Source organism: Rhea pennata, chromosome 1 (assembly GCF_028389875.1).
Source record: "Rhea pennata isolate bPtePen1 chromosome 1, bPtePen1.pri, whole genome shotgun sequence".
Lineage (NCBI taxonomy): Eukaryota > Metazoa > Chordata > Aves > Rheiformes > Rheidae > Rhea > Rhea pennata.
Window position 1 is genome coordinate 187,757,571 of NC_084663.1, and position 13,628 is coordinate 187,771,198.

The window sequence follows — 13,628 nt, forward strand, 5'->3', positions numbered from 1 at the left end:
TTCAGAGGATTAATAACTGCATGAACTTAGCCTCAAATATTTAGCACAGAGAAATATTCTCAATTATATGCCCTTCAGACAAACTCAGTTATTCCTAGCATACAGTATTTCAGTGTGTAGTCATGAAGAAAAACTAGACCACTTACTGAAATTCAACAGTGGGACCAATTTAAACAGTACTATTAGCACAAATGCTTTTGGCTGAGCATTTCTACAAAGCTATTACCAACTTCAAATGCATTTGTAATCTAGATTTGCTTATTTACAAGGATTCTAGCTCAAAATTTTATTATGCATTTTCCCTCTAGTACATGATACACAAAACATGCACACTCAGAATTGATTGCGATCCTTTTATTAATAACTACAATAAATCCTGATTTTAGTAGTATTACAAAGTATAACTTCTTCAGTTATTGTAGAGAAATTCAAGCTTTCAGTTACTGTGTTTCAATATCATTTTCAGTTCCGACACCCAATCTAGGTCGTCATCTTCATCAAAGTCCCTAAAAGTAGATTTCAAAATGTTATTTTACGAAGCAAAATCATGTAACTTTATAAATCTTTATTTTTTTCCAAAATTATCCTATAAATAGAAGAAATTAAGTTAAAATAACAACATAAGAGATTTATTCCTTGCACCATTCAGACTGGGTTGAACCAACAGAGGTTCTCTTTTGAACTGACCCAAACTAAGTTGTAAGCAGGACAAATGCCTATCTTAAGATACCAATGGCTTGCAGCTTAACTGCAGTAATACATACCTAAAGACTTTCATCTCTAAGAATCATAAAAATAAAAAAGTAACACATACTGAGATTTCAATAATGTCTCCAAAACACGCATACATCTATAAAATAAAATATTTATGTTCAGAATGTGTTGCAGTGCACCTTTTTTAAAAACATGAAAAATGAATCACTAACATAAAAACAAGATAGAAGTTAAAAGTTTGTACAAATATATCTAAGATGGTACAAAAGCAATTTCACTACACAAAGCATGAAAAAGTACAAAGCGTAATGCACAAATACAACAAGCACACCGCTAGTGAATGGTTTCACTGCTTGGATATCTGATTTCAAAATCAGACTACAATGATATTTCATGCAAAAAGGCAGCTTGTATTCTCCTGTGGATCTGATCTCATGCCTTCATGCTTGCAAAGTCTCCAGCAAAAATAAACTGCTTATTTGTTTAATCCTGACGTAATTAATAACCATAAATACAGTAAAGTGCTGTTAACTTTTAATATCATTAGGTAAAAAGAAGGAAGGATTTAGAAGCTGAGAAATATACTGATTTTTTCAGGGGAATTTTGGGGGAAAATTTCTTTAAGGAATCAAAGAAAATAAAAATACAAAGATGCCATTTGGACATACGTGTCATCTTCATCAGTTCTAGGCTCAAGTCTCTCCAAATCTGTGATAATAGCTTCCTGTTCACCATCTACATCATCAGATGCTTCAGTTCCATCAGAAAGAGGCCCTTTTAATATATTTTTGGAAGCTTTGAAAGTATTAAAAATGAAAACAAAAATAGATTAAAAATATAAATACGATATAGTCTTTCTAATTTGTCTGAAGGTTTTTGCAGGTCGAGTACAACTTGTTGCATAAGTGTAGAGATAAACTAATAAAGCAACTAACGTGCAGACTATTATGTGTGACTGTAGCTATGCATATTTACAGTATACAGCTTGAGATAAATAAAGCACTTCTGACAGAAGAAATAGTTTTGTCAAACTTTTCTACCATCCTGCCATGAAGAAAGGGCACTACTGACTTAGTCAAAGTGGATTTGCTAGATGTATCTGATGGAGCTGCAGCGCATTTACTGCATTTCCCTCCCACATGCACTGTGACACTCTGCAGGGCAGACACTGCATGGCTCTGCAGCCTCTGGATTTATGGCACAGCCTCATTTAGGTATTAAGCTGTTAGTGAAAGTCTTTCATAAAGAGATGTAGTGAAGATTTATTATTACTCATGAAGTCTGGTTTTCAGTAAGCTCACATTTCATTTGGTAAACGTTAAAAAAAACAGTCTGTTTTACATGAAAGCAAATGCACAATCTCTATACACAGGAGCAATGTAAAAAAAATTCTATAAATGAACTTGCAGTCAGTGAAGTCTGAAAACTGGGAATTTACCTGGTTTATAAATTGTGTATGTTTGAAATGCTAAGCTGACATCTGCATTACCGAGGATGTTCATTAGGGTCTGAGGAGTTTCCTTGTTCCACCGTTTACGTGGCTTATTTTCACTGTAGTTTGTAACACAGCCACCTAGGTATAAAGTCATTAACAGATACTATTTAGATAAAATGGCATTAACCACATGCATTACAATGATGACATTTAAGAGAAAAATGCAGGAAGAAAGAGTCTAGATGTTTCTGTAGCACTGCTGCCCTCTCTCAACACACTGAGGTTGACTGTATCAGCATTATAAGGAAAGAAGAATACAGAAGGCAGCTGTGGAGCCTTCTCTTATCAGGGAGCCAGCAGAAACCAGGACCTAGTGTGAGGACTCAAAGCCTTTGCATGCTTAACCAGTGCCTCTTCCCATCTCACACAATGGAGCCTATGGCTATTTCTATGCCTATTAGTAGGAGAACAACTAAATACATGCATTTTTCTGCCCTCCCCAACTGCCCAATATATTATTATCATGTAACATTCCCACTGCAGCTCAGGAACATTTTGATTATTCTTACCTTGATTACTTATTTCAATAACCTAGAATATATACCCATAATCACAAGAAATAATAATACAATTGCATGTGGTGTGGCACATTTGAAAATCAACAAATTTTTCAAAAGAAACCCCATGTAAAGTCTTAGTAAAAGCAGTTGATGTAGAAGAAGGAAGAGTCTGTCTCACATTTGAGCAGTCATTAATAGTTTTTATCTCTGGCATTATCTGGGTGTTAACTAATAGTAAAGTAGAGGTGTAAGTGTTACATACTCCCACTAGCTTGCTGAACTGGAAAGATAGGCAACTTCATTGTACATCAAAAGAACCTTGTACAATATCCTCAGTGCTACCCCAGTGAACAGTATGTTAAGGGGGGGTTAGCAGCATAATTTCTTAGTAATGATGATAATTTTAGGGTTGCTACTGTTAACTAGGCAGCTTTTATCACTCTTTGTAATCCTCTTGTCACACATTTGAGACTTGAACAATTTCTTGGAGGTCCTGCATCTTTTCTCTTCAGCACTGTGAACTTTTTGAGTGTTTACCAAAAGAAAATTTTAAAATTATTTTTACATTTAAAAAAAATACTCTGTAAAATTCTGGCTTTTACAATCTGTAAAGAAGTATTCATATTACTTGCATTAAAAATGTGTGAAAATACATTTAAGTGGATCTTACCTTTAATCTCTTCAGATGTAAAACTGGAAGAAAGCAACGATGCATTTTCCAGGACATCCACTATGGTACTGGATACCTTTTTTTCCCATTGCTTCCTGTGAGGATGTGACAAATCAGTAATTCCTGGGGAGACTTCAGAAGTTTCTGCTTAATGGCAACAAAAAGGAGGATGATAACCAGCATCTAACTCATTTCTCTGTCCTTGCAAAGTAGTACTAGTCATACAGACTTCACTAACAGTGATATTTAATTCTATCAGTTCAAGTCTGAATTTGGTAAAAGGGTATAAAATAGCCCCATGCATTAACTCTATACCAAATATATATACCAATTTTTTTTTTGATTCTCAGAGAAGCAATAAATCTGTAATTCCAGACACACAGTGACATGCTCTCCTATTGATGCAGACTTGTACGCTTTACCTGTTCATGTTAAAGTGTGGCTGGATCAGTATTACTACATGAAGGTAAATTCATAAACCTTAAAACCATGCAAAACTTACCCTCCTCACCAAATTTCCTTTGTTCTTGTGTGTTTTCACTCAAATCCTTGGTAATATTTTCCCATTGAAAGGGTCTACTTTTGCTACTTTGTTCTTTACTTTGCTTTAAAAGAATCAAGACCGTATTACTCATTAACTTTGTTGTCCAAAAAACAAAGCAGTAATATTCATGTGGCATTACTTACTTAAGTTTTGCTACAAAATGGCTGGCCTGACAATCTGAAAACTAAATTGCTGACACAATGAAGGCAATTGCAATTGCACTGCATCTATTATTACACTGTACTTCACATTGCATGTCTTTTTTTGACAGTCAATTTCAGTTTTTGAAGTTAAGCACGAATGTAGTTACTTGATGCAATCTGTGAGTTTACTGTTTATATTTAAAAGCAGTAGTAATATAAAGATAAATGATTATATTCCCAGAGAAAACAAGATGCACCCAAATATTAAGCTTCTTGGACAGACAGGTCTATTAAAAGAGAAAAAATGAGCCCTACTGGCAACATGTTTTGAAAAATATAGTCAATACTGCTGAGACAGCCTGTGCTGAAATTTACAAGTGATTTCTTGGTCACTTGTGACTTAATTCTCCTTACTTGAGATCCCACATGGGCACTGAACTTTAGTGAGAATTATGTCCAGATTGGACTAGTTGTACAGCAGCCTGTTCAAAATATGTTCCTAAGCAAAGAAAATGCATAATTTTAGGCAGTATCTCCAAGCTCAGAAGAACAGGAGATTTTTGTTTTGTTGGTTTTTTTTTTTTTTTTTTTTTTTTTTTTGCTTGGGCTATAATGAATTTAGTTCAGTTTGGAACTGAACTAAATATGGAAAATATCAGCCCGTAACACACTGAAATGTCACAGAGGTGTGAAATCAAAAATGCACAGGAAAATGCTGAAACTTGAACACAGTTGAAACCTGACCGAGTAAGCTGACCTATGACTTAACAAATACAAGTAATTTTCAAAAATATTTTTTCTGTAATACAGAACTTTCTCTTTTGCTAAAAATATAAATATTGTATTTATATTTGAATACTTACTCTATTTTTTGCTTCATTGTTTGAGCTTCCACCAGCTGTAATGTTACCTAGTACATTAAGGGACAAAGTTAAACTCACACTTTTGGCAAATGTGTGGTAAAGGGGTATTCCAGAGGTATGACAGTGATGCCACTGAAGCAGGTAATGAAAGAAAATTATGTTAAGCTTCTTTACACTTCAGTCCACTTACCTCATTCTCAACAAGGGAGTACCTCTACTATTCAGTTCCTCTGAGCTCTTTTACACTAAAACCTGCTTGTGCTGCAAGTGCGTACAGATTTGGATGTAGTTAAATACGTACATAGGAAAAGGTCCAACATCTTCTTTAAAGCTAAGTAATAGTGAAAATAATTTGCTTCATCATATTCTGAGAAAGAAATCACTACTATGTTTAAAATAGATGCAACAGCTAAAAGTTTTCCTCTTTTTAAAACTGTATGGTTTATTTCTATCACAAATCTAAGAATTAGACTTTCAATGTACATACTGTTGTTCAGCTCTGCCTCGTATTTCTGATAGGGTGAGGCTGGTAACACACAGCACTCAGTTATGCCTAGTTCAGAAGCCTTCTAACACAAAGCCTCCTACTGGAATAGAATTCACACACTTCAAGCATTTTCCATACAAGTTCAGTGACATTAGATTGTGAATTAATTAAGAGTCTATCTGAACATAAAAAATTGATGCTCTAGCACTGTATTTAAGATTTTACAATTCCTAGTCATTTTGTCATTCCTCACCAGTATATCAAAAAAAAAAAAAAGTTTGTTGAACTACCTTTTGGTCTTGCTGCACTGTCTTCATGTTTTTTGGTTTCCTTTAATGTCTGTTCACATTCAGACGTCATCTGGAATGCGTAAAAAGAGATGCTAGTACTGCACTGTTTTAATCTTTCCCAAATTATTGTATATGCTATTTGTTAAAAATAGACTTAATACATAAAATACTGTTGCAGTCAGCAGTATCCATCTAATTTTAACAGTATCACAGTATCACATCAATACTCAACTTTTCATTAAAAAGATCCTTCTAACAACTCACTTTCCTGCAAAGTCTGCAAATGTATTTATAGCTTTTCAAGTAGAACCTACACAGCACTACATTTTATATTGTTTTAAACTGACAAGCTGACCACAATGAAACAGAGTTAGTAACTAAAATGTGCATATATTGTTTAAAGACAAAGAATTTATTGTACCTCAGAAGGGAGACAATTTTTGATAAGTTTGGTTAAACAACCTCTTTCAAGAATAGTAGTAGCTGATGGACGGTTCTTGGGATTTCTCTTAAACATCTGCTTTATTAAGTAATGAAGCTCATAGGAATAGTGAGACGGTAGTGGATTGTAGGACCCTTTGCATATCTTAAGGATGAGATGTTTCCAGCTATTGGCTTGAAACTGCATTAAAAATAACGAACATTAGAACAGAGTTCAATTGTAAGATAAAGAGAAGCTGACATTAATTTAAAAGCAAATTCAGCACTTATTATATTAAAAATGCATGGTATGTACCTATGCAGGTTCTCTATAATCATACTGATTTGACTTCCAATTTGACAATTTCAGGGCTCTAATTCAAATACAGGGAAAAACACCCCTCAGTGAACACATCCGTAACATTTCTGTTTAGGTTTTGCAGGGCTATTACCTGGGTGCTTGTTTATATTAACAATTAAAGAAATTAAATTTGCTGTGAATGAGAACATCACATTCTGTATACATATTTTAACTAAAATAAAGAGCTGATTATAGCAGGCACTTTGCAATGATAATCTGTAAAACTTGAAAGCAGATAGGAGTTATTCTTAAAAATTATGACTGTTCACACTTTATTTTGGTAGGTATATAGCACTGAGAAAACTGGATCATCTTAGTGTCCTTTTCTTCATATACTCAATATTAGAATCAAACTACAGGAGTAAAATTGTAAGTCAGTAAAGATGCAGCCTTTGGTTACAAAAGCATCAAAAATAGCCTTTAAGGGCACAAATATGTCTTGTCAAAAATACATTACCTGATAAGGCCTATCAAATGTTGGCCATGTGTCTGCATACAGAAACTATGGACAGTTGACACACAGGAAGCAAAGCATCAACACAAAAGACAGTGGCCACGGAGAGAGGGAAAGAGAACCATTCACCAAAATCCCCTCTGCCCCATCGGAGGACTTCATCAATTTGGATGAATAAGCAAGCATGTTTAACAATCACTCGTGTGAGGTACCAAACTTGCTCATAGCTTACTATGTATAGTCACATTTGCATACGACACAGGCTCATTAGCAAAGATCTCATGCGTTCTTTCCTCTGTCTTTTGTGAGCATCTTGACCCCATAAAACAATGCAGCGTCCCTGCAGATACTTTGAACCAGTCTGGCACCTACTAGACTCCTAAATAAACCCCAGTTTACCTCACTGATATTGAAGAAACTCAATTAATCAAGGGAAAAAGAAGTTTTCTAACAATTTAGAAAACTGAGTGATTCACAAGAGGGTCTGGTAAGTTCAAGAACTGCTTAAAAAATAGAAAGTATCTAATGGAGATGGGGTGGAGAAGATGAAGCAATACTTCCTGCTTTCAACAACAGCAGCAGCAAACACATCCACCAAGTATGTAACTGGCTTGGAATCCATCAAATTACAGCCAATGGCTAATTAATTTTTTAGAAAGTCCAAAACTTTTCTGATAGCAATAAGCCATACTTACTGGATGTCTAAGAGTGCACAGCTCATATAAAATGCATCCCAGAGACCATATATCACTGTAAGTATAGAGAAAGATGAGAAATTTTGAGTAAAGATTACAATTTATTACGCTGCCTAGTAAAAGTGAAATTCACTATCCATATGTTACACTAATTGAATTAAATAAGCTAAAATAAATATCAGTAATCATAAAAGACAATACAACTATGTGTTCAGTTTCTCCAGTGAAAAGGATCTTGTTACTTTATCTGGCTCTGACGTAAATAAGGATGACTGCCATACAATAATAGCTTGCATTTTATTCCTAGAATTCACAGAAATTTGCTGCAATGATGTTTATCCTTCCACTCTGCAAAGTCTTTGCACTCCACAGGTCTTTTCATCAGATGGCAGCCACACAATCCTAATTTTGAGAGCTGGAATTCTGGCCCTTGCCAATGAGAATTTTCCTACCGATAAAAAAAACATCTCCTGCTTCTGCAGAAAGTGGATACTGTGCTCTTCGCAAGAAGCAACTGACACCCTTCTTGCAAGAGAAAAGACTTCACTAGCTAGATGGCTCTGTTCCCTCCTGTGGAAAAATGAATCACTTGATAAACGAGATTCAGGTACAACTAGGATCAAGGAACAGGTCCGTGAGAGGAGAAAAAAAATGGCTTAGTATTTTGGAATCTAGGAGAAAACTGTGAACACCATACTATCAGGATGCTATTACAAGTTCTTATATGCAGGTCAATGTAACTAATCTCTGTAAACCTAAGAGAGTTATCAATTCTGTAGCCATTATACCTGTATGAGGAGGACATGCAGGAATAGCTTAAAAATAAGACCAGTCAAAAGACAAGAACACATATATGTATGTGTATTTACATCTATACACTATGTATATTTACTCTCACAAGTTCACAGAGAGCAGTCCAGATGTCAATGTTTGAATTTTTAAGACTACAGATACTGCATTTTCAGTTACTCAAGCAAAGAGGAATTTAGGCCTTTTCGTGTAAAAATCTGACATTACCCATTTCCAAATATTCTTCAACTCAATACCTCTCCAAACCAAACATGGATCAGCCACAAAGCCAGATTTAGACAACAGTAAAGACATACATCAGTCAGGCATTGTCTGTGACCACTGAAAGCATGAGTACCTTTTGTTGTTGTATGGCATGCTTTCCCAGATTTCTGGAGGCACGTAATAAGGAGTTCCCACATATGTGCAAGCATATGACACTGGACTATCAAAACAACAGAGAAGAAAAGCCACGTGAAAAGCAATGCCTTAAGACATCCGTACTATTTATGAACAGTAAAAACAGATTTTACACCACTGATATCAGTGGAGATATTACATACTGTGCAAGAAGACGTGCAGACCCAAAATCTCCCAATTTTACTTTTCCATTTTGAGTGAGGAAGACATTCTGCAGTTCAAGAAAAAGATAAGGATTCATAAACTTAAAAATTTTTCTAGGAACTGTTTCTGCAGTTTGTATATATGGAAAACAAAATGATAATCGCTTCTGATATTTTATCTTTATAGTATTTTTCACTTGTTTCTTACAGTACTTCTACAAAAGATGTCAAGAATTACATTTTGTTTAGAGGGAAATAGAAAGGTCAAACAACTAGCCTAAAGCCCTGCCATAAGTAGCACAGGAATAATCAGAGCTTAGAAATGCCTTCATCTTAGTGCTGTACTCAAACCGCTATAGCCACACCTTCTGAAATTCTATCTTTCTACTCTAAGATAATAAGAGAGAAAATGAGAGGCAAGACATTTACAAACTGCATATCCCATAACTACCATTTTCTTTGTTTCTTTTATTTTTTTACATTATCTGCAGCCTGTCACAACCAATTGGTGCTATCAGCAGTACGGAAATCACACAAATGGGTATATATGAAAAATTCACCTATACTTAGATGTTTCAGCCCAAAATGTTAGGTCATCCCATACACTCAACTTCCTCAGTTGCCTAATACTCTTAAACTCAAATGAAAAACATAGCATGCAGAAGTAACAGGACATTATGAAAAGGGAACTGAACTACTGCAGGCAGAAGAGGATTTACAAATGGCAATGAAACATGCTCCAGTCACCTTGGACTTGATATCCCTGTGCAACACACGTTTATCATGAATGTGCTTCATACCCAGGCACATCTGTACAAACCAGTGAAGGATCTGAAATGAGTAAGTACAGGTTATAAGAGCTCAATATTTTACATAATGAACATTCCATTGATAGAATAAAAAACCCTAAGGAGTGCAGAAAACAATTGTGTTCACAACATCTACGAGTTTTAAGTAACTGCAGCATAACAGCCTCCAGTCAACATGAATGATACAATTCATCACAGTAAAGTGCATTTTAACATGGCAGAAAGAATGTCTGCTATTTGTATCTAAACAAGCTAATAAAAAAATGAAGTTAGAGAGTCAGTAGAGCACACTTTATCTGATGGTCATTTTATAAGCATGGCAATCATGATTTCGTAGTTAATTAACAATTTTTTAAAATTAGCATCGAGTTTCTAGAAAGAAAAGTATTCTCTTTAAACATACAAAATAAAGCTTTTAGACATGCTTGGCTAGTCTAAATACTAGATTAGATTACTAGATTATCTAAAAGGATGTTTTTAGATGTGGCAGGAACTAGTTTTCAATAACTGCAGTGTAACTTTGGACCTTTTTTAAGTAATTTTACAGCTTCTGTGATGAAAGAAGTTAAAGCATGCTGGATGCTTTGAACATTTAATTACTACATAACATGCAGGCATTTAGTCTCCTGGCTACTTTCACTATCTCAGAGTGCTTTATTTATTTCCAGTACCTCTTACTGTGCTTTAAAATTTGACAGAATTTGAGGTTAAATTCTTCACTTATTTGCAAGCTCTTATGCATGCAAACCTGACCATGTTTTTCATACTGTCTGCATATTTCTCAGACGCAGATAGCAATTTCTTGCTTATTCCTTTCTCATTCCAATTCTTACCTTGCTCTTGTTCTGCAGGAAACTATCAAAGAAATAATGCTTATACTCCATCTATCACTAGAGAAAACAAATTACAGATTCACAAAAACCTTAAATATTTTAAATAAAATCTATTATGTCACGTAGGGTGCTTTAGCTTATATGAAAAAGGGCTCCTAGGTCATTGGTTCAAAACTACATCTTTTCTTACCGTATCTTCAGAGAACAGCTTTCCTCTTTGGTGCTTAATCTTTTGCATTAGATCTCCATCATCACAATATTCCATCACTATATAAAGATGTCCATCAGCTACAGTTTAGGTAATTTAAGAATTATTAGTCATTTCAGTAACACAATAAATATATTAGTTAGTATAAAACTCCAACTACATGCTATATACATTATAAACAGAAACATTTAATCCCAATCTCTCAGAAGCATGCAAGTTAAACTGTGAACTTTGTAAAGAAAATAAAGCAGTTATGTTTACCTTCAAATGATTCTTTATAGGCAACAATATTTGGATGTTTCATTTTTGCCAACAGAATAGCTTCCTTCCTGGAGTTCTCTGCGCCAGATAAAGACTGAAAATGTAAGCACACTTATATAAATGATGCACTAATGTCTTCATACATACACATTACACACTTCATTTCCAAAAGAGAAGTATTTTTAAGAACTGGACTTCAACTTATTTTCTTCCATCATTTAAGAAGTCACTTAATTAGGAGCTTGAAAACTCCATCATTTTTCATTTATAAGTTATTACTAGTTTAAGACTTCTTACTTTGTTTTTCTAAGTAAGAAGACAATTTGCTGCTTCAGTTAAGGTTCTTGTATTTTAACAATGTGTACCTATGCAACAAAGCAGCACACAGTGACTTTGAAACACTTAGAAGTCTACATTGCATAAACTGAGTAAAAGCCAAGTGTCTCGGTGTTAACTTAGCTTCAACCTGGATAGAGCAAGAGCCTGTAATTTTGTGCTTTTTTTGTTAGTTAAATACAGAGTTGATAAGCTGAATAGCTTAATATTATTATACCTGAAAATCAAGTATTTCCTCATTAGGTATTACAGATAAAATCTTTGTTCTAGTGAAGCCAATGGGATTCCAGTCAATGACACGGAAGAACAAGGAACTCATTCAGTAGCTCTTCCTATATGCTATCCTTCCTAAAACATATCCACAAACTTTACTCTGTTTGTTATCAATGACATCAACTCAAACACAGTTATATATGCAGATATCCAACATACATAACTCCCAACAAAAGCATTCAGCATATTGAAAATATAACCAAAATTATGGTGTTTTTTGGTTTGGGATTTTTTTTAAGCAGAGGGGGAGATGATGTAAATGTAACACTTACCATTGGAAGTCTTATTTCCTTCATTGCATACTTTTGATTGCTGCTTTCATGATGAACTAAGAGAGCTCTCCCAAAGGATCCCTCTCCCAGTACTTTCAATACTTTGTATTCTTCCATTCTCTGTAAACTAAGGTCCAACACTTCTCTTTAAATGCTCTCTTTCACAGGATAAACTTCTAAACCTTGTCATGACCTTGATTCTTTTTTTTTTCAAAAAACATTGGCCATTTTTATATTATCTGCATGTGGAAAGAAGTCCAAAATAATAAGAATGGATGACAATTACGGTATATGGGTACCTACAATTGTTCAGTCCTACCATAAATACAATTTTTGATCACCGTCATTCATGACTTTACTGTAAAAAAGACCTTCAAGAGTCTAATTTAATGCAGTGTAGCCCCACAATCTTTTATCTAGAATGTTCAAAGCTAATTGATAATAGAAATTATACCCTTCAGTACACCATTATTTGTTTTTAATTATATGCACTTCTACAGATCGTTTCATAATTCTAAACAAAATTCTTAAGCAAAATAACAATAAACAGCAGCAAGTTTCAAACCGCTAGGAGCCAACAACTCCCCCACAAAACAGTATACACAGGAGAAAACAGGATTCTGTAGGGTTGGAAAACGTTATTGGTGTTCACTTAAAAACCTCAGTGACTTAACAGATTTCCAAATTATGCATTTCCTTTAAAACGTATGTACTTTTAACTTAGTCACCAACAATTCAAGTATTAATTTGGATGTATACCCAAGCACACGCAGCACTCCGACTATTTTTGAAGGGTGTATCTGAGGGCTTAACGGTTTCCAAAACGGTGAAACTTTTATTCTGAGGTTAAAAAATAAACACGCCGATCGCTTTACTTAAAACCCTGAACACACCCACGCGATATCCGTAACGTATCTTGCCCCTAGCACGCGGGAGGCGGGGGCAGATCACCCCACGCAGCTTACGTGATTCACCGCTCTGCCAGCGCGCTCGCCGCTGCGCAGGCGCAGACGCTCTCCGCGCCCCGGCTGCCGCCCGCTCGCAGGACCAAAATGGGCGCGGCCCCGCCTCCCCGCGGACGGGAGCTCCCGGCTGCGGCCAGGCGCCGGCGGGCCTCGCCCGGGCGGGCTGCGGCAAAGCCTCCGCGCACCTCAACGGCCCCGGCGACGGCGCGCCGCGGCCCTCCGGGAAGGCGGGCGGAGCTCCAAGCGCCCCGCGGCAGGCGGGAGGGAGAGGGCGCGGCCCCGCCCGCGAAATGGCGGCGCCTGGCCGTGAGGGGGCGGTGCGGGCCGAGTCGGGCGCGGGCGCCGGTGGGGCCGGGCGGAGGCGGAGTCCTGCAGCACCGCACCGCCACGGCGTGAGGGTAACGAGGTAACGGGAAGGCGGACGGGACAAAGTGGCGCGTCCCGGGCGTGAGGGGGAGCGTCCAGCTGGCAGTGAGGACTGAGAGCCAGTGGCCACCTACAACGTTAGGCTTTATTAAGTCTTCACATACTGAAATAAAAAAGTCAACTTTTCCCTTGGATGCAAAAACATTCAGCCTGACAACTACTTCCAGCATTCATTCCATCAGGACTGTCGCCGTGTTCCACAATTACCCTTTCCAGCCTAAAACCATAAAGAACAAATACAGGTCCAGTTCAGTTTA

The 13,628-nt window shown here is 36.4% G+C and overlaps 1 protein-coding gene across 7 annotated transcripts; it reads right to left on the reverse strand.

Moving 5' to 3' along the window:
* Positions 1 to 339: 339 nt before the first annotated feature.
* Positions 340 to 13,028, reverse strand: NEK3 (NIMA related kinase 3). 7 transcript variants are annotated; one of them, XM_062576651.1, is made up of 16 exons: positions 12,946 to 13,028; positions 11,981 to 12,219; positions 11,100 to 11,193; positions 10,821 to 10,897; positions 9,736 to 9,819; positions 8,989 to 9,056; positions 8,784 to 8,870; positions 7,637 to 7,691; positions 6,128 to 6,328; positions 5,707 to 5,776; positions 4,930 to 4,976; positions 3,882 to 3,984; positions 3,380 to 3,526; positions 2,153 to 2,287; positions 1,383 to 1,509; positions 340 to 506 (listed from the first exon to the last, which is right to left on the reverse strand). In XM_062576651.1, the coding sequence occupies exons 2-16, from the start codon at positions 12,095 to 12,097 to the stop codon at positions 437 to 439; spliced, it is 1,482 nt and encodes a 493-aa protein (XP_062432635.1). In that variant the 5' UTR covers positions 12,098 to 12,219; positions 12,946 to 13,028; the 3' UTR covers positions 340 to 436. The 7 variants fall into 7 exon arrangements, with proteins under 7 accessions (XP_062432635.1, XP_062432597.1, XP_062432607.1 ...); XM_062576613.1 differs by having other exon boundaries at positions 10,821 to 10,918; positions 12,946 to 13,027; XM_062576623.1 differs by having other exon boundaries at positions 3,380 to 3,523; positions 10,821 to 10,918; positions 12,946 to 13,024.
* Between the last annotated feature and the right edge of the window lie 600 nt (positions 13,029 to 13,628).

What these genes read in the sequence shown, in the direction of transcription:
- NEK3 (XM_062576613.1), bottom strand. Translation starts at nt 12,097, where the DNA reads ATGGAAGAATACAAAGTATTGAAAGTACTGGGAGAGGGATCCTTTGGG. An exon ending in AGGAAATAAGACTTCCAATG is followed by an intron (nt 11,194 to 11,980) that starts GTAAGTGTTACA and finishes TTACATTTTCAG; the next exon opens with TCTTTATCTGGCGCAGAGAA. An exon ending in AGCTGTTCTCTGAAGATACG is followed by an intron (nt 9,820 to 10,820) that starts GTAAGAAAAGAT and finishes TACTCATTTCAG; the next exon opens with ATCCTTCACTGGTTTGTACA.